Source organism: Chiloscyllium plagiosum, chromosome 29, assembly GCF_004010195.1.
Source record: "Chiloscyllium plagiosum isolate BGI_BamShark_2017 chromosome 29, ASM401019v2, whole genome shotgun sequence".
Lineage (NCBI taxonomy): Eukaryota > Metazoa > Chordata > Chondrichthyes > Orectolobiformes > Hemiscylliidae > Chiloscyllium > Chiloscyllium plagiosum.
Genome location: NC_057738.1, coordinates 11,995,056 through 12,020,524, shown reverse-complemented (window position 1 = coordinate 12,020,524; position 25,469 = coordinate 11,995,056). Strand labels below are relative to the sequence as shown.

Here is a 25,469-nt window from a genome sequence, read left to right as displayed (position 1 = left end):
TGATGACCTCGAGCCCGCACCAAAATTTAAAACAAGACGACCCTCAACCAGGGGAGACTGGGTGACAGCTCGCTCAGCCAATCGGAACGCGCAAACCGCGCGGATGCCGCCCACCAGAGCAACCAATCAGTGGCCAAGGATGAGGAGGGGGCGGGGTTGTAGTGAGTGTGGGTCGGGCAGGGAATGGGTGCGGTTTGACGCGCACGCGCCAACGGAAGGAGAGCGGTTGTCAGCGAGGGGAGGGCGTGCGCCTAGTCTGGAGCTGGTGATAGCGGTTCGCGATCAGGGCTTTCCAGGTGCCGGTGCCGGTGCTCTTTCTTTCGGGCGGCAGCGTGTTCACAGTCATGTAGAATGGCAGAACCGCCGACCATTCCATTTCGAACCACGGGCTCCAGGTTGTTGCACCCACTCAGTGTCCGCTTCAATGTGCCGCTGGACCAGGTAAGAAGAGCCAAGTGCTGTGATCTGAACTGCGCTGATCTGTTCTGATTCTTCAGCCCCCTTCCCTTCCCTTCCCTTCCCTAGATTTGTTATTCTTGATGTGATCTGGTGCAGCTTGCGGGGTTTGATGGCTACAGTAAGGTTGGCACCTTGGCCAGATTGACATGTTGTTTTAATTCATTCATGCAATGTGGGCGTCGTTGGCAAGGACAATTATGTTTTGTCCCATCCCTAAACTCTGTTTAGAAGGTGTTAAGCTACGACCTTGACTCCCAGCGATCTGTATGCCAAGGCACTCCCCTCAATGCTGTTAGCGAGGGAATTTCAAGAATTTGATCCAAGAAGATGATGGAAGGGGTGATACTTTTCCAAGTCAGGGTACTTGAAGTTGTTGGTGTTCCCATATGCCAGTGCTTTTATCCTTTTAGTTGGTAAAGCTTGGGGGTTTGAGAGCTGTTGCCGCAGATGATTGGCGATTTGCTGCAAAACAGGTTGGAGAACACGGGTTTTTAACTGGGCCTGCAGTCTCCTCAGGGTTCCCAGACTCATTTGCCTGTGACTCCATCTCGATTGCACAAACAAATTAAACACAGTCTCCACATTTTGCAATCCACATAGTTTTACCTTTTCATCCCTGACTTATTGATCAATGCCACTATAGTAAAAGTTTGGTATCTATCCTCTCACAATGAGGAACCAGGCACCAAAATTTGGTGCCAAATGTTCACAGAGATTAATTGGTCATGTGGCTGAGAAGATGGGCATTCTTCTCAATTCTTTCAAAAAAGGAAATGTTGTACAGTTATCAACAATTGGTGTTGGGTCTCAGCGGCCTTCTGTCAGTTTCAGTGACACTTTATCAATCTCACTGACATAGAGTCATAGAGATGTATGGCACGGAAACAGACCTTTTGGACCAACCCATCCATGCCAACCAGATATTCTAAACAAATCGAGTCCCATTTGCCAGCATTTGGCCTGTATCCCTTTAAACCTTTCCTATTCATCCAGATGCCTTTTAAATGCTGTAATTGTACCAGCCTCCACCACTTCCTTTGGCAGCTCATTCCGTACACGCACAACTGTCTGTGTGAAAAGGTTGTCCCTTAGGTCCCTTTTATATCTTTCTCCTTTCATCCTAAACCAATGCTTGTCTATTTACTTTATCCATGCCCCTCATGATTTTATAAACCCCTACAAGGTCCTCCCTCAGCCTCTGACGTTCCAAGGAAAACAGCCTCAGCCTCTCCCTGTAGCTCCAATCCTCCAGCCGTGGCAACATCTTTGTAAATCTTCTCTGATGCCTTTCAAGTTTCACAACATCCTTCCGATAGGAGGAAGACCAGAATTGCATGCAATATTCCAAAAGTGGCCAAACTAATGTCCTGTAAAGCTGCAACATGACTTCCCAAATCATATACTCAATGCTCTGACCATGAAAGGAAAGCATACAAACGCTTCCTTCACTATCCTATCTACTTACAACTCCACTTTCAAGGAACAATGAACCTGTACTCCAAGGTCTGTTTGTTCAGCAACATTTCCCATGACCTTACCATTAAGTGTATAAGTACTGATCTAATTTCCAAAATGCAATACCTTACATTTATTGAAATTCATATGCCTCACCTCAGGCCATTGGCCCATCTGATCAAGATCCCATTGTACTCTGCGGTAACATTCTTCGCTATCCACTACACCTCCAAACTTACTAACTGTACTTTCTATGTTTACATCCAAATCATTTATTTAAATGACGAAAAGCAGTGGACACTGTATCGATCCTTGAATTGAATTGAATTTATTGTCATGTGTACAGAGGCACAGAGAACATCTTTGTCTTGTGAGCAATACAGGCAGATCACATAGTTAAGTAGCATAGATAGTAAATAAAAGGTAAACAGCAGCAAAAACAAAAACACAGGTACAGGTGAATGTTAAGAGTTTGCTGGCAGCTTTCCTTGACAGCGGGCCTGGTAGATGAATTCTGTATATAGGAGGTTGGCCTTTGTGATTGTCCGGGCTTTGTTCACCACTCTCTGTAACCGTCTCCGATCTTGAATCGTATGACAACTGTACGGTTGCCGTACCAGGTAGTGGTACATTCAGACAGAATGCTCTCGATGGTGCATCTGTAAAAATTGGCAAGGGTATTCGCCATCATGCCAAATATCCTTAGCTGCTTGAGGAAGAAGAGACGTTGTTGGGCCTTTGTAACCAGTGCGTCCACCTGAAGTGTCCAAGAAAGCTTGTTGTGGATGACCATTCCTAGGAGCTTGACACTCTCCAGTCATTCCATCTCTGTGCTGTTAATACGTAGGGGTCATGAGTAACATCCTGCCGAAAGTCAATAATGGTTTTGCTGGCATTGAGAGCTAGGTGGTTCTCAGTACACCATTTTCCCAGATCTTCCACCTCCCGTCTGTAATCTGTTTCGTGGCCATCTGAGATTCGACCTACTATGGTGGTGTCATCAGCGAATGTATAAATGGCATTAGTCTGGTATTTGGCAACACAGTCATGGGTATACAGTGAGTACAGGAAGGGCATGAGTACGCACCCCTGGGGGCCTCCAGTGTTGAGTGTTAGTGACGATGAAATATTGTCCCCAATCTTCACTGATTGTGGCCTGTGGGTCAGGAAACTGAGTGGGGCTTAGTCCGGGATGACTAAATTTAGTAATCAGTCTCGAAGGGAAATAGTGTTGAAGGTTCAACTATAGTCAATGATAGGAATCTTACGTAGCTGTTCTTGGTGTCAAGATGTTCTAGGGAGGAGTGAAGGGCAAGTGATATGGCATCTGATGTGGATCTGTTGGTCCAATAGGCAAATTGGAGTGGTCAAGAGTAGTGGGGAGGCTGGAGTTCATTAATGCCATGACCAGCTTTTCAAAGCACTTCATGACCACTGAAGTTAGAGCCACTGGGTGGTAGTCATTGAGACATGCTGAATGAGCCTTCTGAGGCACAGGGATGATGTTGGCTGTCTTGAAGCAGGCAAGTACAGTGGCTGTCTTGAAACAGGCAAGTACAGGGAGAGATTGAAAATGTCCGAGAAGACCTCTGCCAGTCGATCTGCGCATGCTCTGAGTGCACGGCCTGGTACTCCATCTGGTCCCATCGCTTTCCGTGGATTCACACAAAGAAAAACTGATCTTCCCTCTGATGCAGTGACTGTTGGGATAGGTTCGTTAGGACTTGTCGGAATAAGTATTACCTCTCTGCTGAAATTCTGTTCAAAGCGAGCATAGAAGGCATTGAGACAATCTGGGAGGGATATGTCATCATCTGCTATCTTGCACTGTCTCTTTTTAGAACCTGTGATGTCATTCAGTCCTTGCCATAGTTCCCGGGTGTCTGTCTGGGTCTCTAGTTTGGATCGGTATTGGTTATTTGCTGTCTTAATGGCTCTGCGAAGGCCATACTTGGACTCCTTATATTTGAGTGGGTCTCCTGATCTGAAGGCCTCACGCCTGTTAGCAGGTTCTGTATGTCCTGATTCATCCAAGTTTCCTGTTGGGGAACACCTGGATTGACTTCCTCAGTATGCAATGCTCCACACACTTGCTGATAAAATCTGTGATGATAGTGGCATTTTCGTCCAAGGTACCTGTGGACTCTTTGAACCTGGCCCAGTCAGTTGATTCCATGCAGCACCAGAGTTGATCCTCTGTCTCCTCCAACCAGTACTGGACCTGTATCAGCGAGGGGTTCTCCTGCTTGAGCGTTTGCCTGTAAGCTGGGAGAAGAAGCACTGCATTGTGGTCGGAGTTCCTCAAATGAGGGCGAGGCATTGAAGTCGCCAGTCACAATAAACAGGGCCTTTGATGGTGAGGAGTTCAAGGTGTGGGGAGCAGTGGCTGCCCAGGGTTGCAGTGTCCATGCACCACAAGTCGTTGATTAAAAAGCAAACCCCTCCACCCTTTGTCTTACCCAAGGACGCTGTGCAGGCCATATGATAGATAGAAAAACCATCAGCCTGGAGTGCGCAGTCGGAAACGGATGGGTTAAGCCAGATTTCTATGAAACAGAGTGCGCAGCAGTCCACGCTGGAAGCTGAGCCACAATCTGAGTTCATCCATCTTGTTCTCCAGAGATTGTATGTTTGCTAGAAGTAAACTAGGAAGGGGCGTCTTGAAATCGCGTAGTCTCAGTCTTACTAGGAGGCCAGCACGCTTACCCCGCTTCCTCACAGGTTTCTTACATTTGAGTGGTCCAGTAGTCTGGTAGAGAGGATTCTGACTGCTTTGAGTTAAGTGATTCCACCTAGGACCCAGTGGAGCAGGTAGGTTGCAGTTGTGTGCAGGTAAGTTGTGGCACACCACTGGTCACAAGCCTCCAATCTGCAAAGCAACCTTCCACCATCACCCTCTATTTTCTACCTTGAAGTCAGTTCTGTATCCAAATGGCTAGTTGTCCCTGTATTCCATGAGATCTAACCTTGCTAATTGGTCTACTGTGAGGAACCTTGTCGAATGCCTTACTGATATAGATCATGTCCATCACTCTGCCCTCATCAATCCTGTTCGTTTCTTCTTCAAAAACTCAATCAAGTTCGTGAGACGTGATTTCCCACACACAGAGCCATGTTGACTATCCCTAATCTGTCCGTGAGATTCAAGACATTACTTTGCTGAATCCCCAACTATAAACATCCTGGAAGTTACCACAGACTAGATACTGAACTGGACCAGTCATATAAATATTTTGGCTCCAACACCAGGTCACATGCTAGGAATTCTGCAGGTAGTTACTTCATGTTCTGACTCCCCAAAGCCAGTTCACATCTCCATGACATAAGTAGGAAATGTGATTGAATATCATCCCTTTGTGTGGATGAATGGAGTTCTAGCAGCATTGAAGAGATTAAATGCAATCCAGGACACAGCTTGCTGGACTGGCACCTTATGCACTATGTTAAACGTTCACACAGCCCACCATAAGAATGCTGCCGCTCAGGAAACGCCAGACACCATTCTAAGCCTATGTGACATGGCAAGGCTGGATATAGAAGCCCACAGTGGAGGAGCTTGAGTCTGAACTCCTAAAGCCTGCATCACTACAGTGCAACTATTATGTCCAGACTGAGCGTGAGAGTATGATGCAATAGAAATCTAACTGAGAATCTGTCAAATCCTTAGCACACTCCTTTATAGTGTGAGACCTGGCCACACTATGTTGGCAAAAAGCTGAATACTTTCTGCCTTTGCTACCTTTGGTGTATCCTTGATCTTTTGGCAGGACAAGGTCACTGATTGCAGAGGTTCTAGAGCAGCATAAACAGATTGCTAAGCCAATGACATCTGTTCTGGCTCAGCCACCTTTACCAATGACCATAAAAACCAGGAGCAGTAGTAGGCCATCTGGCCCTTTTGAGCCTACTCCGCCACTCAATAACATCATGGCTGATCTTTTTGTGCCCTCAGCTCCACTTACCTGCCCTATCACCATAATCCTTAATTCCATTACTGTTCAAAAAATTATCTTTCTTAGGTTTAAAAACATTAAAATGAGGAAGCCTCGACTACTTCACTGTGCAGGGAATGCCACAGATTGACAACTCTCTGGGTGAAAAATTTCCTTCTTGATTTACTCCTAAATCTGCTCCCCTGATTTTGAGGCTATGCCCTCTTGTACTAGTTTTACCCACCAGTGGAAACAACCTCCCTACTTTTATCTTATTCCTTCATAATTTTACATGTTTCCACAAGACCCCCACTCATTCTTCTAAATTCCAAAGACTGTAATCCCAGTCTAATCAGTCTCTCCTCATAAACCAACCCTCTGAACTCTGGAATTAACCTGGTGAACCTCCTCTGCACCCCCCACCCCCCACCTCGTGCCAGCACATCCTTTCTCAATAAGGAAACCAAATCTGCATGTAGTACTCCAGGTGTGGCCTCACCAGCACCCTGTACAGCTGAAACATAATCTCCTTGCTTTTAAACTCAATCCTTTTAGCAATGAAGGTCAAAATTCCATTTGCCACCTTAATTACCTGTTGTACCTGCATACCAACATCTGTGATTCATGAACAAGGACACCCAGGTGTCTCTGCGCAGCAGCGTGCTGCAATCTTTTGCTGTTCACATAAAAGTCCTTTTTACTGTAATTCCTGCTAAAATGGATGACTTCACATTTATCAACACTGTCCTCCACCTGGCAAGACCTTTGTTCATTCAATTAAACTATCTATACACACCTCTAAACTTTCAAAATCGTCTGCACATTTTGTTCTACTATTCATCTTCGTGTCGTCCGCAAACTTTAACACACTACACATGGTCCGCAACTCCAAATTAACCATATAAATTGTAAACAGTTGTGGTCCCAATATGATCCCTGAGACACACCACTAGTCACTGACCGCCTCAGGAATCGTTTATCCCATAGTCTTTGCTTCTCGCTGGTTTACCAATCCTCTGTCCATTCTAATACATTGCCTATAAGGCCATGTACCTTTATAGAGTCAAAGTCATAGAGATGTACAGCATGGAAACAGACCCTTCGGTCCAACCCGCATGCCGACCAGATATCCCAACCCAATCTAGTCCCACCTGCCAGCACCCGGGGAAAAGACTTTGTCTATTTATCCTATCCATGCCCCTCATAATTTTGTAAACCTCTATAAGGTCACTGCTCAGCCTCCGCGCTCCACGGAAAACAGCCCCAGCCTGTTCAGCCTCTCCCTATAGCACAAACCCTCCAACCCCAGCTTTTGCAGCAAAAATCTTTTGTGTGGCACCTTATTGAATGCCTTCTGGAAATCCAGATGTACCACCTCTCCTATGTAAATGATTTAAATGTGAACATAGGCATTGTAGTTAGTACATTTGCACACAACACCAAGATTAGAGATGTAGTGGACAGTGAAGAAGGTTACCTCAGAGTACAAAGGGATCTTGATCAGACGAGCCAATGGGCTGAGGAGTGGCAGATGGAGTTTAATTGAGAAATGCGAGGTGATGCAAATCAGAGTAGGACTTATACACTTAATGGTAAAGTCCGAGAGAGTGTTGCTGAGCAAAGAGACCTTGGAGTGCAGGTTCATAATTCCTTGAAAGTAGAGCTGCAGGTAGATAGGATAGTGAAGAAGGCATTTGGTGTGCTTTCCTTTATTGTTCAGAGCATTGAGTATAGGATTTGTGGGGTCATGTTGTGGCTATACAGGACATTGGTTAGATCGCTTTTGGAATATTGCGTGTAATTCTGGTCTCCTTCCTAACAGAAGAATGTTACGAAAGATGAAAGGGTTCAGAAAAGATTTCTAAGGATGTTGCCAAGGTTGGAGGATTTGAGCTATAGGGCGAGCTCGGAATGGGCTGGGGCTGCTTTCCTGGGGTGTTGGAAGCTGCAGGGTGACTGTGTCGAGGCTTATCAAATCATGAGGGGCATGGATAGGATAAATCGACAAGATCTTTTCCCTGGGGTGGGGGAAGTCCAGAACTAGAGGGAGCAGGTTTAGGGTGAGAGGGCAAAGATATAAAAGACACCGAAGGGGCAACTTTTTCATACAGAGGGTGGTACGTGTATGGAATGAGCTGCCAGAGGAAGTGGTGGAGGCTAGTACTGTTGCAACATTTAAATTCATCTGGATAGGTGTATGAATTGGAAGGATTTAGAGGAATATGGGCCAAGTGCTGGCAAATGGGACTAGATTAGATTGGGATATCAGGTTGGCACAGACGAGTTGGACTAAAGGGTCTGTTCCTGTGCTGTACATCTCTATGACTCTGTGACTGTACTGGGTCCCAATTGTCCACCATGCTTGTATTGTCTTTATAGAATTGCAGTAAATACGTTAAGCATGACCTGCCTTTCATGAACCCATCCTGTGTCTGCCCAATGGGACAATTTCTGTCGAGATGCCTTGCTATTTAGATTCTGAGTCTTATGATCTTATAGTCCACAACCACCTGATGAAGGAGCAGTGCTGCAAAAGCTAGTGCTTCCAAATAAACCTGTTGGACTATAACCTGGTCATAGAGATGTACAGCATGGAAACAATCTAGTCCCATCTGACAGCACCTGGCCCATGTCCCTCCAAAACCCTCCTATTCATATACCCATCCAGATGCCTTTTAATGTTGCAATTGATCAGCCTCCACCTGTTCCTGTGGCAGCTCATTCCATACATGTACCACCCTCACCCTAAACCTATACCCTCTCGTTCTGGACTCCCCAACCCCAGGGAAAAGACTTTGTCTACTTATCCTATCCATGCCCCTCATGATTTTATAAACCTCTATAAGGTCACCCCCTCAGCCTCTGGCGCTCCAGGGAAAACAGCCCCAGCCTATTCAACCTCTCCCTATCGCCCAAATCCTCCAACCCTGGCAACATCCTTGTAAATCTTTTCTGAACCCTTTCAGGTTTCACAACATCTTTCCGATGGGAAGGAGACCAGAATTGCATGCAATATTCCAACAGTGGCCTAACCAATGTACTGTACAGCCGCAACATGACCTCCCAACTCCTGTACTCAATACTCTGACCAATAAAGGAAAGCATACCAAATGCCTTCTTCACTATCCTATCTAACTTTGACTCCACTTTCGAGGAGCTATGAACCTGCACTCCAAGGTCTCTTTGTTCAGCAACACTCCCTAGGACCTTACCATTAAGTGTTTTAGTCCTGCTAAGATTTGCTTTCCCAAAATGCAGCACCTCGTATTTATCTAAACTAAACTCCACCTGCCACTTCTCAGCCCACTGGCCGATCTGATCGAGATCCCGTTGTAATCTGAGGTAACCTTCTTTGCTGTCCACTACACCTCCAATTTTGGTGTCATCTGCAAACTCACTAACTTGTTGTATGATTTTTAACTTTGTCCACCCCAGTCCAACACTGACTTTTCCACATCATTGCTATTTAGAATCATAGAGATGTACAACACGGAAACAGACCCTTTGGTCCAACTTGTCCATGCTGAGCAGATATCCTAAATTATTCTAGTCCTATTTGCTAGCACTTGGCCCATATCCGTTTGAACTCTTCCTGTTTATATACCCATCCAGATGTCTTTAAAATGTTGTAATTGTACCAGGCTCCACCACATCCTCTGGCAGCTCATTCCGCACACGCACCACCTTCTGCGTGAAAAATCTGCCACATCGGACCCTTTCAAATCTTTCTCCTCTCACCCGAAACCTATGCCGTCTAGTTCTGGAATCACCCACTGCAGAGAAAAGAGCTTGTCTATTTATCCTATTAGTGCCCCTCATGATTATATAAACCTCTATAAGGTCACCCCTCAGCCTCCAATACTCCAGGCAAAACAGCCCCAGTTTATTTAGCCTCCCCCCTATTAGCTTGTAATTCCCCAACTTTTGTCTACCTCCTTTTGTGAACAGTGATGTCACATTTGTTGTTTTCTAATCTGCTGGAATTGCCCCAGAGTTCAGCGAATTTTGGCAAATTACCACAGGTGCATTTGCTATTTCTCCCACTATCTCTTTTAGTACCCTGGGATGCATACCATAACGGCCAGGAGACTTGTCTACCTTTAGCTCCATTAGCTTGCCCAACACTACCTCTTTTATGATAATGATTGTTTCTAGGTCCTCACCTACTTTTGTCTCCTTGTCATCAATTCCTGGCATGTTATTCATGTCCTCTACTGTGAAGACTGACACAAAATACCTTTTATATTTCTCGGCTATTTCCTCATTTTCCATTATTAAATCCTCCTTCTTATCCTCTAAAGGACCAATGTTTACTTTAGCCATTCTTTTTCGTTTTATATATTTGTAGAAGCATTTGCTGGATGTCTTCACATTCTGAGCTAATTTACTCTCATAATCTATCTTAGTTTTCTTTGTAGCTTTTTTATGGCTTTCTGTTGACTTTTAAAGCTTTCCTAATCTTCTAATTTTCCACTTGTCTTTGCCACTTTGTATGCTTTATCTTTCAGTTTGATAGTCTTATGTATATCCTTCGACGTCCATGACTGATCACGCCTTTTCCTAAAGTCCTTCCTTTTCACTGACATATACTTTTGCTGAGCACTTTGAAAACTTGCTTTGAAAATTCTGCAATATTCATCAACTGACCCACCATAAAGTCTTTGCTTGCAATCTACTCCTCTCTCATCCCCCTTTGTTTAAGCACAGGACCCTAGTATTCGACTTGTTCTTTTCACTTTCTACCTATATTCTAAATTCAACCATAGTGTGAGCACTCCTTCCAAGAGGATCCCTAACTATGAGATCATTAATTATTCCTCATTACACAGGACCAGATCCAGAATAGCTTGCTCCCTCATCGATTCCATTACATACTGTTCAAGAACACTGTCGGGGATATATTCAATGAATTCCTCAAGGCTGCCTTGACCAACCTGGTTTGACCAATCAACATGTAGATTAAAATTCCACATGATAATTGCTGTATCATTTTTACAGGCATTAGTTGTTTCCTTGTTTATTATCTGTCCCAATGTGATATTATTTGGTAGTCTAAAGACTATGCCTTTCAGTGACTTTTTCTCCTTAGAATTTCTAATTTCCACTCAAATGGATTCAACCTTATGATCCATAGAACCTACATCATCTCTCGCTACCACCCTGATGTCATCCTTAAGTATCAGAGCTCCACTACATCCCTTATCTTCCTGTCTGTCCTTCCATTATTCTGATATGTTTTGATATTTAATTCCCAACTATGACAAACCTGCAACCATGTCTCCGTAATGGCTACTAAATCATTTCATTTGCGGTGATTTGTGCTATTAATTCATCTACCTTGTTTCGAATGCTGCGAGCATTCAGGTAAAGTGCCTTTATGCTAGTTTTTATACCTTCATTTTGAATTCTAACATCTCCATTAATAATATCTCCTGAGTTTTCCTTCCTTTATAGTCTTTGATGTAGTTAAACACTCCTGCACACATCTTAACCTGCTGCTTTCTTTTCTGTTTAACGTTATACTTCCTGTCATTTTCCTCTTCCTTTCCCCCCAGGTTACTAGTTTGAAGTCCTCGTGACCATCCTATTTATCCTTTTTGCTAGAACTCTGGTTCTAGATCGGTTCAGGTGGAGACCATCCCAATGGTACAGATCCCTCCTGTTCCAAAACTGATGCCAACGTTCCATGAAATGGAATCCCTCTTTCCCACATCCTCCTTTAGCGACATGTTTACTTCCCTAATTTTCTTATTCCTTCGCCAATTTGCACATGGATCAGGTAGTAATCCAGAGATTATAACCCTTGAGGACATGTTCCTTAATTTCATCCCTAGTGCTTGATGACTTCTAAAGAGGTCCTCCTTCCGAGCCTTGCCTATGTTGTTTGTTCCAACGTGGACCACAACAACGGAATCCTTACCCTCCTGCTCCAATATCCTTTCCTACAGGTCAAAGATGCCCCTCACCCTGGCACCGGGCAGGCAACACGCTATGCAGGACTCTTGATCCTGCTCACAAAGAATGCTATGTACAAATATACAGACAACAAGCAAAACTAATGTCATTTACATACCTTGCAAGAACTATAACAAATACTACATTTGATAAACAGGCAGAAAGCTAGCCACCAGGATACATGAACATCAACTAGCCACAAACCGACATAATCCACCCTCACTAGTATCCTAACATATGGATGAGGAAGGATACCACTTCGACTGGGACAACACATGCATCCCAGGACAAGCCAAACAGAGAGACTAACAAGAATTCCTAGAAGCATGGCATTTCAACTAGAATTCTATAATCAAACACATTGATTTGGATCTCATTTACCACCCCCTGAGAAAAAGAACAGGAAATGATGTCACCACAGGAAATGACATCACCAACCCTAGGCAACCCAAACATATAAATAGAAAGTGGGCTACACCACCAGTGCTTCATTCAGAGGCCCACTGAAGATATTGCCTAGCATGGTGACGAAACGTCTGGAAACGAACCTTCCAGCTCAACGAGCAAACCTACATCCAGAACCTCAAACTGAGCTACAAATCTTCTCAAAACTCACTCACAAGGAATGTTATCAATCCTTCTAAATGTAGAGTCCCCTAGTTAGTTTTATACTCACTCTGTGATGCTGCTGTGCCCTCTGACTACTCCTTGCAGACTAGGGAGAGCTGTATACTGAAGACCCATTGGAGATCCATAACTTTGCTATCAGGACTCTTGATATCAAGAGTACCAAGATATGAAAATGACAAGCAATGACACTAATAGCTGGGAGAATGATGATGTCATGACCTCTGAAGTCTGACTGCTTGGAACGGCACTAATGAGCAGAAATGAATATCTTGTCTGGCTGAGAAGAAGGCCTTGAGAAAACATAGGTCAGCGCATCATACATCTTCTCATCCTACTGTCTTTCTCCAAAGCACATATGACACAAGGTTCCCATGTCAGAATGGGGTTCCTGAGCCATACTTGGCAATGTTTAACACACAGTTAATCATCACAGTTCAAACCATAATTTTATATGATGGAAGGCTGCCACAGGAGCTATATTTTATTACTTATTAAGGAATAGATATTAGCCAGTACATGGATTAAATCCCCTAATTGTTTTGAAATAGTGAAATGGGATATTTTGTGTCCACCTTAAAGAACAAAAAAGATACATTGGTTTAAAGTCCAATCTGAAAATTCAATCTCTAGCAGTGCACCACTCACTCAGTGGTGCTCCAGCGCTTCACTCTTTATTTTGATGCTCTACAGAGGAAGGTCCTTTGGGCTAGCATAATAATTAAGAATAGGAGCAAGCCAAAAATGTAAACTTGATCAATCCATGGGAGAGATGTCACAACAGATGTTTTATTTACATTGGAACAGGTAGGATTGGAACCACCTGAGGGTTGGACTGTACACTATTAATGTTTATTTCTTAAGAGTTGAAACCAGAACTGAAAGAACTGCCTCGACGTTAGAAGAAATACAACTGCCTTTTCTCTGAGATAAGGATTATTGTGTTGTCACAGTGCCCTCAAGCATTGAAAAGAAAGAAGCAAAAGTGCTCTTTTGTATAGAGCACAACTAATAAAGAACTTAATTTATTTGTCTTCAGGTATTTCAAAGGCAAAATAGTCATTGGGGCATTGTAGACTGGAGTTGTGTCCCAACACAGATGACTCAGTAGGAATTGTCCAGTTAACTGAAGATTTCAATGGTAAATGCCCCTACTTCTGAAAAAGCCAATTAAAGTTAAAGTTAAAGAATAATCCAAGAAAGGTCAAAGGATTAAAATTCTACTGTAACTCTGGGGTAATAATTAAATTGAACCCCCGGCTCAGTAGTGAACACTCTTCATGCTCCCACCCTATCATAACGACACTCCCTAAGTGACCCTGCCCTTACCACCTGGCCTGACCCAACATCTGGTTTTTCTTTCTCCACTTACCTGTCCCTCTCACCCACCTGCATTGCACCAGGATGGAACTTGCCAGGAATCCCGATTCAACAAGTCATCTAAATCTGAGTGGGTAATTTTTAATCTCGTGGAGTTTCTGGGGCAAGTTTCCAGTATCCTTTATATCTTGTGTGGTGCCCAGGGTCAGGATCCTTGGTGCTAGCCAGTTTATATTCTTGTGCTATACCAGCGAAGCAACAAAGCTTGAATCTGTATTGTGTTATCAAATTTTACTCTTTTCATTTCTGATTGGACAGCTTTACACAATTGCTGATGCTTCAATGTGCAGAAGTAAAATAAGTTTGCCTCTTCTTAACTGTTGAAACATTATTTTGGATCCAAAAGTTTTCTTGAGCAAAACTGGAATGAGTGCAGCTCAGTTATCAAATTATACTTTCACTGTAGACCATTTATGGATGATGCATTAGAAACTTGATCTCTGTTACATCTACATCATGTCTGTAAACTCTAGTTGCAGAGTGAGATGTTGAGAAGAAGGTGTTACCAAAAGATGGAACATTGGCTTTGTTTTCTCTCGACAGATGCTGCTCCAGCAATGTGTATTTTTGGTTCAGATTTCTATTGTCCACACTTATTGCTTTTATTGAGATGTTGAGAATGGTGTTTGCATGTTTTAATCTGATTGCCCTTTTGGTTAATAAAAAGGGTGCGGTTTCTACATTTGTTCTCAGACCCAGCTAAAATAAGGTTGTGAGTAATAGTTTGTTTTCTTCTCCACCCTCTTCCACTTAGACAGATCAAAGCAATAAATCCATTTAAGAATTAGGTTCATGGAAAATTTTGCTTTTAAAATTTTTAGGTCTTGCCTCAGATACTACAAAAATAATCACTGAGAATTGCAAGTGATTATTGGCCTTTTTCATAAAAAAGTGCCAAACTAGTGCAGAGGGAGAAGGGATTAACCACAACATTTTGTATTTTCCTGTTGCTATTTTCCTTTCTAACAATCACTTAAATTTTAAAGGCAACAATAATTCCATCAAAAATGGGAAAAGATATTGGTTAACCAGTCAGTTATGTACTAACTGGAATGGTCATGGGATATACTGTACTTCAGACTTCCTTTGGTATGTGAAATCTGCCACTTTCCACTGATTAAAATGTGAGTCCTGGGACTGATGCATGTAAGTGGTGAAAGAGCTGAAGACTGAGCAGCAATGATATCTTGCAATCCTGGGCCTGGGCATTACCTCGTCCTGCATCCTCCACTATGCTCAAAGCACTGACAGATACAGATTTGCTGATGGCAGCATCCTCTGCTATCTAGGATTTTTTCTTAATCCTATGCAGATGTACAATCCCCATGCAGCTTACTTGATATTGTATGAGCCCTGGAACCAAACTTGGAATTATATTAATCAGTCATTTGGATACCAATTGTTTAAATGTGATATGGCTCAAATTTTGTTTTCACAAAGCAAAAGCCAATCCAATCTGAACTGGTGAGGGATATAGCATGAAAGAATGGACACATTCAGTTGTGTGAAGTTTTGTAGTTTCTTTTAAAAACTAACTTGCCTGTGATGGTAAAGAAAAACATACTTGTGTTTGAACTTCCTATTGGCTGCCATTTTGGCTTCAGTAATATTCACAATCTCATGTTCTGAGTGGACAAGTGGGGCAAGACTATTCCTTTCCTGGAGAAAGTGACGACTGCAGATGCTGGAGATCAGAGTCGAAAAGTGTGGCGCTGGAAAAGCACAGCAGGTCAAGCAGCATCCGAGGCGCACGAGAATTGACATTTCGGGCATAAACCCTTCATCAGGAATGTTTGGAGTGGCGGGGGCGGGGGCGTGAACGGGGGGGGACGGGGAAGAGGGAAAGGAGGCTGAGAGATAAATAGGAGAATGGGCTGGGGACAGGTAGCTGGGAAGGTGACAGGTAGATGTAGGTGGGGGTGATAGTGATAGGTCAGAGGGGAGAGTAGAGCAGGTAGGTGGGAAGGAAGATGGACAGGTAGGACAGTTCAAGAGGGCAGTACAGAGTTGGAGGGATGGATCTGGGATGAGGTGGGGGAGGGGAGATGAGGAAACTGGTGAAATCAACATAGATACCATGTGGTTGAAGATGAGGCATTCTTCCTCCAGTCATAGAGTGGCTTGGATTTGGTGATGGAGGAGGCCCAGTTATTGCTTGTTCTTGTGGGAGTGGGAGGGGGAATTTGAATTGGTCAGCCCTGTGAAACAGTGCCTTCAACCACACGGCATCAATGTCACCTTCATCAGTTTCCTAAAATCTTCCCACCTTCTCGCCTCCTCCCAGATCCAACCCTCCAACCTGGCACCGTCCTCTTGAACTGTCTTACCTGTCCATCTTCCTTCCCACCTATCCGCTCCAATCTATCATCATCACCCCACATGTGCATTCACCAATCACATTCCCAGCTATCTTCTCCCCCTACCCTTCTATTTATCTCTCAGCCCCCTCCCCCACCCTCATTCCTGATGAAGGACTTATGCCCGAAACATCGATTCTGCACCTTGGATGCTGCTTTATCTGCTGTGTTTTTAGAGTGCCACATTTTACAACATTAAGACTGTCTCTGTTGGTTAGTTTAATAGAAACATTGAAATTAGGAGCAGGAGTAGTCCAATTTGGCCTTTTGAGTCTGCTCCACAATTCAATATGATAATGGCTGATCCTCTATCTCAATGCCATATTCCTGCTTTCACTGCATACTTCTTGACGCATTTGAAATCTAAAATTAATTCAAACCGTTTCTTGAAAATATTCAGTGACTCGGCCTCCACAGCCTTCTGTGGTAGAGTATTCCACAGCTTCACTACTCTGAGTGAAGATGCATTCCCTTATCTCAGTTCAATGTGGGTTACCTTGTATCCCACAAATATATGAACAAGGAACAAGAGTAGGTCGCTCACCCTTCAAACCTGCTCCACCATTCAGTATGATCCTGGCTGATCTGACTTCAGCCTTTACATTCCTGCATATCCCAGTTAGTTTTCATTTCCATGGTAACAATCAATCTACCTCTGACTTAGAAACATTCAAACACTGTGCCTTTTGAGGAAAGACACATTACTCCAGATGTGGTATCACCAATGCCCTGTATAATTGAAGAATAGCCTCTCTACTCTTGCATTCAATTCTCCTTGCAATAAAACAACATTTTATCAGCTTGCCTGATTACTTGCTTTACCTGCATACCGACCCTTCTATAATTCATGCATTAGGACACCCAGATCTCTCTGCATCTCAAACTCTGCACACTTTCACCATTTAGATTTTTTATTTTCTTCTTTCTGCAGAATGGACAATTTCATACTTAGACGCATTGTACTGTGTTTTCGAGATCATTGTCCACTCACTGAACTTTGTAAGCTCCTTATATCCTGTTGAAAACTTACTCTCCTATGTTTCCTTGTGTCATCAGCACTTTTAGCTACTGCACCTTCAGTCCCTTCATCCAAATCATCTCTAAGTTGTGAAGAGTTGAGGCTCCAATACTGACACTTGTGGCACATCACCTGTAACATCCTGCCACCCTGGAAAAGACTGATTTATTCTTACTCTCTGCTTCCTGTTAGCCAGTCAGATTTCTATCTATGCCAATATGTTACCCCTACAGTTCTATTTTCTGCAATAATCTTTGATATACACTTTATCAAATACCCCCTGGAAGTCCACACACAACACGTCTACTGTTTCTCTTTATCTACAGCACAAGTTACTACTTCAAAGAACTCCATTAAATTATTTAAACATGATTTCCCTTTGACAAAACCATGATGGCTCTGTCTGATTAGTTTGAACTTTTCCAAGTATCCTGTTATAACGAATTTAAGAATAACTTCTAACGTTTTCCCTTTGAGTGATATTAAACTAACTGGCCTGCTTCCTGCTTCACGCTCCTTCCGTTTTGAATAAAGGAATTACACTAACTATTTTCCAATGTAAAATAACCTCTCCTGAATCTAATGACGAAAGAAAGTTAAAACCATTGGGCCAACTATCTCACTAACTACTACTTTTAAGACCCGAAGACGAAATCTATTAGGGGCAGGGAATTGTCATAGAGTCATAGAGATGTACCGCATGGAAACAGACCCTTCGGTCCAACCCATCCATGCCAACCAGATATCCAAACCCAATCTAGTCCCACCTGCCAGCACCCAGCCCATATCCCTCCAAACCCTTCCTATTCATATACCCATCCAAATGCCTCTTAAATGTTGCAATTGTACCAGCCTCCACCACATCCCCTGGCAGCTCATTCCATTCACGTATCACCCTCTGTGAGAAAAAGCTGCCCCGTAGGTCTCTTTTATATCTTTCCCCTCTCACCTTAAACCTGTGCCCTCTCGTTCTGGACTCCCCCACCCCAGGGAAAAGACTTTACCTATTTATCCTATCCATGCTCCTCATAATTTTGTAAACCTCTATAAGGTCACCCCTCAAGCCTCCGACGCTCCAGGGTAAATGTCCCCAGCCTGTTCAGCCTCTCCCTATAGCTCAAATCCTCCAACCCTGGCAACATCCTTGTAAATCTTTTCTGAACCCTTTCAAGTTTCACATCTTTCCGATAGGAAGGAGACCAGAATTGCACGCAGTATTCCAATAGTGGCCTAACAATGTCCTGTACAGCCGCAACATGACCTCCCAACTCCTATACTCAATACTCTGACCAATAAAGGAAAGCATACCAAACGCTGCCTTCACTATCCTAAATACCTGCAACTCCACTTTCAAGGAGCTATGAACCTGCACTCCAAGGTCTCTTTTTTCAGCAACACTCCCTAAGATCTTACTATTAAGTGTATAAGTCCTGCTAAGATTTGCTTTCCCAAAATGCAGCACCTCGCATTTATCTGAATTGAACTCCATCTTCCACTTCTCAGCCCATTGGCCCATCTGGTCCAGATCCTGTTGTAATCTGAGGTAACCCTCTTCGCGTCCACTACACCTCCAATTTTGGTGTCATCTGCAAACTTGCTAACTGTACTTGTTATGCTCACATCCAAATCATTTATATAAATGACAAAAAGTAGAGGACCCAGCACCGATCCTTGTGGCTCTCCACTGGTCACAGCCAAATCAGAGTTATGGCCAGTTTGAAAAACAACCCTCCACCGCCACCCTCTGTCTTCTACCTTTTGAGCCAGTTCTGTATCCAAATGGCTAGTTCTCCCTGTATTGCATGAGATCTAACCTTGCTAATCAGTCTCCCATGGGGAACTTTGTTGAATGCTTTACTGTTCATAGTTCCAATTGAATTTGTCTCTCTCCTTCAGTTCCTATTCACAAATATTTTTGGGATGTTACTTGTAACCTCTCCAATGAAGAATGATACAAAATATTTGATAAATTCATTTGCCAACTCTTCATTCTCCATTATTAATTCTCCAGATTCATTTTTTAAAAGGACACTTTATTAACACTTTATTAACTCTTTCTTTTTATAAATTGCTAGAAAAACTTTCCCTTTTTATATATTCATGGCTAACTTTCCCTTGTACTCTAATTTTTCCCTCAATATTAATTTTTTTAGTAATTCTGTGTTTTATATTCTGTCCAGTCTTCTGACCTGCCACCAATTGTGATTTTACTTTGAGTTTCTTGCCACCTTTGACATTTTTAGTTAACTATGGATGGTGGATCCATCCTTTGGAACATTTCTCATTTGTTAGAATATATCCTGCATTTTCTGGCATATCTCCTCAAATGTTTGCTACCATGTCTTTGTTGTCCTATACCTTAACCTAACTTACAGTTCACCTTTGTTGGCTATGCTTCCATGCCATCATTTTTGCCTCTGTTTAAATCCAAAACGATAGTCCTGGACACACATTTTTCTCTCTCAAACTGCATGTAAAATTCAATTGTATTATGGTTGCTCCTACCCAGAGGTGCTTTCATGAGAAGGTGAATAATTAATCTTATTTCATTGATCAAAACCAGGTCTAGTATAGCTTGCTTTCTGTCGGGGCGGTGCCCTAACATGCTAATTTAAGAAATTCTCTCAAAATTATTTAATGACTACTTTTTCCACATATGATCTTTCCAGTTTATATGTACATTAAAGTCCCCCATGATAATTAGTGTACCCTGCTGACAAATTCTTATTATTTCTTTTTTGATACCTTGTCCTACCATACTGTTACTGTTAAGAGGCGTGTACACAATTCCGACAATTCCCTTTTGCCTTTATCGCCCCTCATCTCTACCCGACTGTTTCTCTACCCTGGTTTCCTGAATTTAGATCTTGCCTCTATTATGCTAATATCGCTCCTTCACCTTTTTTTTTCTGTCCTGCCTAAATGTCACATATCCTACAAATTCAGGTGCCAGTCCAGATATTCCTGCAGCCAAATCAGAGTTATGGCCATTACGTTGGACTTATTTATCTCCATTTGTACAACTGTTCATCTGTTTTATTTCAAATGCTGATAACATTTGAATGGAGTGCCCTAAGTTTTGTCCCTTTTATTATTTTTATGACCTCCATTTTTTCCGTCAGTTTGCTATTAGGTCTGCATTCTCTGTCACTTCCTGTCATGGTCTATTCATCATTTCCCACATTAATTCCTTCCTCTGTTGTACTTTTCTCACTCTTTCATTCACCACAACTTCCCAAATTTAGGTCCTTGACCCCACTATTTAAAACTCACTCGACAGCCCTAGTTAGGTGATTTACAAGAACACCAGAACCAGTAAGGTACAAGTGTAGACTGTCCCAGTGGTACAGATCCCACTTTCCCCAGTATTGGTGCCTCACAAATTGGAAGATTTTTCTCCCACACCAGTCCTTAAATCATGCATTCATCTAATCTTATTTATCATATGCCAATTTGCACATGACTCTGTTAATAATTCAGATATTATTACCTTTGAAGTTATGTTGCTTAACTTAGAGCCTTGTTCCTCATCCTGCCTGTGCAGAGCCTCTTTTTCCTTGATGCCTGCATGGACCAGATAGCTGGCTCCTTCCTCTCCTACTGTGGGTTCTTCTCCAACTGTAGCAGGTATCCCTGGACTCTGAGACTGGCAGACAGTACAGACATCTGGACTTGTACTCTTTGCTGCAGAGAACAGAGTCAATCCCCACTCATGATACTGTCCCTTACTACCACTACATTCCTTTGGTGCTCTCAATTTGAATGTCTTTCTGTACCATAGTGTCATGGGATTTAGCCGATCCATCTCATAGCCCCTTCTCTCAATGTGTTGAAGGGCTTTTGTCCGAAACGTCAATTTTCCTGCTCATATGCTGCCTGACCTGCTGTGCTTTTCCAGCACCACACTCCCGACTCTAACCTCCAGCATCTGCAGTCCTCACTTTCACCTTCTCTCAACCAAATAAGCTGAGAGAAGCTCCCACTTGCCGGGCATTGGGTAGATGCCGACACTCCTGCAATCCTGGTTGGAATTTCCTTACCTGTCTCAGTTGCAGCCACACCTTCCTGACCACTGACTATATCAGAACAGCTTAAAAAGTGTGAATGCCTCTGCAAAAGTGCTCCAGTTAACCCACTCCTTCACAATGCATGACAGTGTCGATAGTTCAGCCTCCAGCGAGTGAGCCCTGAACTGAAGCTGCTGGAACTTCACATAGGTAAAAGCAGATATGTTTACCCTTGATCAATATATCCTTAAGCTCTCTCAATCTGGAGCTTTGGCACACCACCCGTAATGCTATTCTTAATGAATTTAAATTAACTCTTATATTATTCACTTGCTTATATTCCTTGTTATATTTTGTATTAACTTGACTACCAATTTCTATATTATGTTCAAACTTGAGAATATAATAGTCTTAAAACAATTGACAGGTATTCAGTTAGAGTCGTAGAGATGTACAGCCTGGAAACAGACCTTTCCGTCCAATCTGCCCATGCAGACCAGATATTTCAACCCAATCTAGTCCCACCTGCCAGCACCTGGCCCATATCCCTCCAAACTCATCCTATTCATATACCCATCCAAATGCCTCTTAAATGTTGCAATTGTACCAGCCTCCACCACAGCCTGTAGCAGCTCATTCCATACACGTACCGCCCTCTGTGGAAAAAGTTGCCCCGTAGGTCACTTTTATATCTTTCCCCTCTCACCCTAAACCTATGCCCTCTAGTTCTGGACTCCCCCACCCCAGAGAAAAGACTTTGCCTATTTACCCTATGTGCTGCTCATAATTTTGTAAACTTCTAGAAGGTCATCCCTCAGCCTCCGATGCTCCAGGGAAAACAGCCCCAGCCTGTTCAGTTTCTTTCATGGGGGTCCTTGTCAAACACCTTACTGAAGTCCATATCGATGACATCTACCGCTCTGCCCTCATCAATGCTTTTTGTTACTTCTTCAAAAAACTCAATCAAGTTTGAGAGACATGATTTCCCACACACAAAGCCAAGTTGACTATCCCTAATCAGTCCTTGCCTTTCCAAATACATGTACATCCTGTCCCTCAGGATTTCCTCCAACAATCTGCCCACCACTGGCGTCAGGCTCACTGGTCTATAGTTCCCTGGCTTGGCCTTTCATAAACAGTGGTACCACGTTAGCCAACCTTCAGTCTTCCAGCACCTCACCTTTGACTATCGATGATACAAATATCTCAGCAAGAGGCCCAGCAATCACTTCTTTAGCTTCCCACAAAGTTCTAGGGTACCCCTGATCAAGTCCTGGGAATTTATCCACCTTTATGCGTTTCAAGACATCCAGCACTTCCTCCTCTGTAATGTGGACATTTTGCAAGGTGTCACCATCTATTTCCCTACAGTCTATATCTTCCGTATCCTTTTCCACAGTAAATACTGATGCACAATACTTGTTTAGTATCTCCCCATTTTCTGTGGCTCCGCACTTAACACATTCCTCTCCATCTAAACCCTTAATACTGTGGCAGTCCCAGCCTATGTTTGGAAAGTTAAAATCCCCTGCCATAACCACTCTATTATTCTTACAGATAGCTGAGATCTCCTGACAAGTTTGATTCTCAATTTCCCTCTGACCATTGGGGGTCTATAATACAATCCCAATAAGGTGATCATCCCTTTCTTATTTCTCAGTTCCACCCAAATAACTTCCCTGGATGTATTTCTAGGAATATCCTCCCTCAGCATAGTTGTAATGCTATCCCTTATCAAAAATGTGACTCCCCCTCCTCTCTTGCCTCCCTTTCTATCCTTCCTGTAGCATTTGTATCCTGGAACATTAAGCTGGCAATCCTGCCCATCCCTGAGCCATGTTTCTGTAATTGCTGTGATATCCCAGCCCCATGTTCCTAACCATGCCCTGAGTTCATCTGCCTTCCCTGTTAGGCCCCTTGCATTGAAATAAATGTAGTTTAATTTATTAGTCCTACCTTGTCCCTGCCTGCCCTGACTGTTTGACTTGCTTCTGTTCTCAGCTGTACCAGTCTCAGATTGACCTCTTTCTTCACTATCTCCCTAGGTCCCATGCCCCCCCACCTTACTAGTTTAAATCCTCCCGAGCAGCTCGAGCAATTTCCCTGCCAGTATATTAGTCCCCTTCCAATTTAGGTGCAATCCGTCCTTCTTGTACAGGTCACTTCTACCCCAAAAGAAATTGCAATGGTCCAAAAATCCTTCTCTAATACACAAGCTTCTCAGCCATGCATTCATCTGCTCTATCCTCCTATTCCTGCCCTCACTACCTCGTACCACCGTGAGTAATCCAGATATTAGTACTCTCGAGGACCTCCTTTTTAAATTCCTGCCTAACTCTCTGTATTGTTCCTTCAGAATCTCAACCTTTTCCCTTCCCTGGAACCAGGGAAGCAAACCACCATTCTGATTTTTCGCTGCTGGCCACAGAAATGTCTGTCTGTACCTCGAACTAGAGAATCCCCTAACACAATTGATCTCTTAGAAGCTGATGTACCCCTCATTAGAGCCAGTCTCAAAACCAGAAACTTGGCTATTTGTGCTACGTTCCCCTGAGAATCCATCACCCCCTACATTTTCCAAAACAGCATACCTGTTTGAAATGGGTATACCCACAAAAGACTCCTGCACTAACTGCCTACCTCTCTTGCCTTTCCTGGAGTTAACCCATCTATGTGACTATATCTGAGACTTTCCCTCTTTCGTATAACTGCCATCCATCACATACTGTTGCTGTTGCAAATTCCTTCTTGCTTCTAACTGTCTGTCCAATTGATCCATTTGATCTAATAAGATTCGCAACTGACAGCATTTATGGCAGACATAATCTGCAGTAATCCTTAAACTCTCTTTGAACTCCCACATCTGACAAGACCACATATCACTCTACTAAAGGCCGTTTATGCTCCTTCACAATCTACAGACCTAGAAAATAACACCGTCTTATTCCTCTACAAACACTGCCCCAGGTTAAATTAATAGTTATGGCTTATATTTTAAGTTTAATCAAGAGGCATATCTCAAAAAACATATAATCAAGAAAGAACCCACTCTAATCACTACTGCAGACTTTCTGTAGGACACATAAAATAACAACTCACTTATCTGATTCTGTGCTGTGAACTTCGCCCAACAGTTCCTCCAAGATCAGGTGTGAATTTTACTGTTAATTTTCCCAGATGCACTCCGTTGACCAGCGATACATGAATTCAAACAGCAAAGACATGTCAATTTCTTTCTCTGTCTCTCTCCCCTGCACTGACCTCACCATGTGCTTCCTTTGTCTGTTCTTCTCTCTTTTAAAACTGCTGTTGTTTTGACTTTTTTTTCCCCAAAGTTCCAAAACAATGCAACAGCATATAAAACATTAATTGCTGGTCCTGGAATTCGAGGAAATCACCTCCAGCACCTAAAATACCTCAAAAAAGCAGCAGCTGTTAACAGCCAGAAATTTTCCCTGTCCTCCATCTTGGATTACAAACTAGCATCTGTGTCAGGTCTCATGTTTAGTTTGAACTTCCTGCCTTTAAAGCCTTCCTTTTGTGATACCAGACAGTGAATTTACAGACTTTCTTCCAAGAAGAACTCACTGCATACCACTGTTCACAGTCTGCCACATTGCAAGGCTGACTGCAGGCCCCTCTTTCTGAGAATGTCTTCCCTGGTTCTAAATTCCCCAAACGGGGAAGATATCCTCTGTGCATCCTGACTGTCCAGCCCTGTTAGAATTTTATATTTTTCAATCAGATCACCTCTCACCTTTCTAAACTATTGTGAACATAGGTTGGTTCAACTGGGCCTGTCTTTGTTGGACTCTCCTGCTATCCCAGGTATTAGCGTCTAAACCTCTGCTGCACTCCCACTATAGAAAGTATATAATTACTTGGGTAGAGACACTAAACTGCATGTCATACTCAAGTGTGATCTCACCAAGGCTTTGTATAAGTTCAGTAAGGCATCCCTACTTCTGAACTCAAGTCCTCTTGAATTGAAGGCCTTTATGCCATTTGTTTTCCTAATTGCTTACTGCACCTGCCTGTCTGCTTTGAGTGGTGTACAAGGACACCCACCTCCACATTTCCCAATATTTCACCATTTAAATAATTATTTCTGTTCTTTTCATACCAAAATGTATTTCTTCACATTTAACCATGTTATCCAACATCTACCGTATGTTTGTCCACTTGCTTAACTTGTCTAAATTACCTTGAAGTCTCCTTGCATTTGCCTCATAACCCATCCCGCCCACTTTTGTGTTGTCACCGAACTTGGCGATGTTGC

General features: G+C 43.0%; 1 protein-coding gene across 5 annotated transcripts in view; it reads left to right on the top strand.

Annotated features, from left to right (window-relative positions):
• The first annotated feature begins 200 nt into the window (after positions 1 to 200).
• mboat1 (membrane bound O-acyltransferase domain containing 1) overlaps positions 201 to 25,469 on the top strand; it is a 136,040-nt gene continuing 110,771 nt past the window's right edge. For 4 of the 5 annotated variants that reach the window (XM_043719159.1, XM_043719160.1, XM_043719158.1 and 1 more), the window contains exon 1: positions 201 to 441. In XM_043719159.1, coding sequence (XP_043575094.1) covers positions 352 to 441 — 90 coding nt within the window. In that variant the 5' untranslated portion in view covers positions 201 to 351. The remainder of the gene's footprint in view (positions 442 to 25,469) is intronic. The other variant, XM_043719161.1, reaches the window with a different exon arrangement.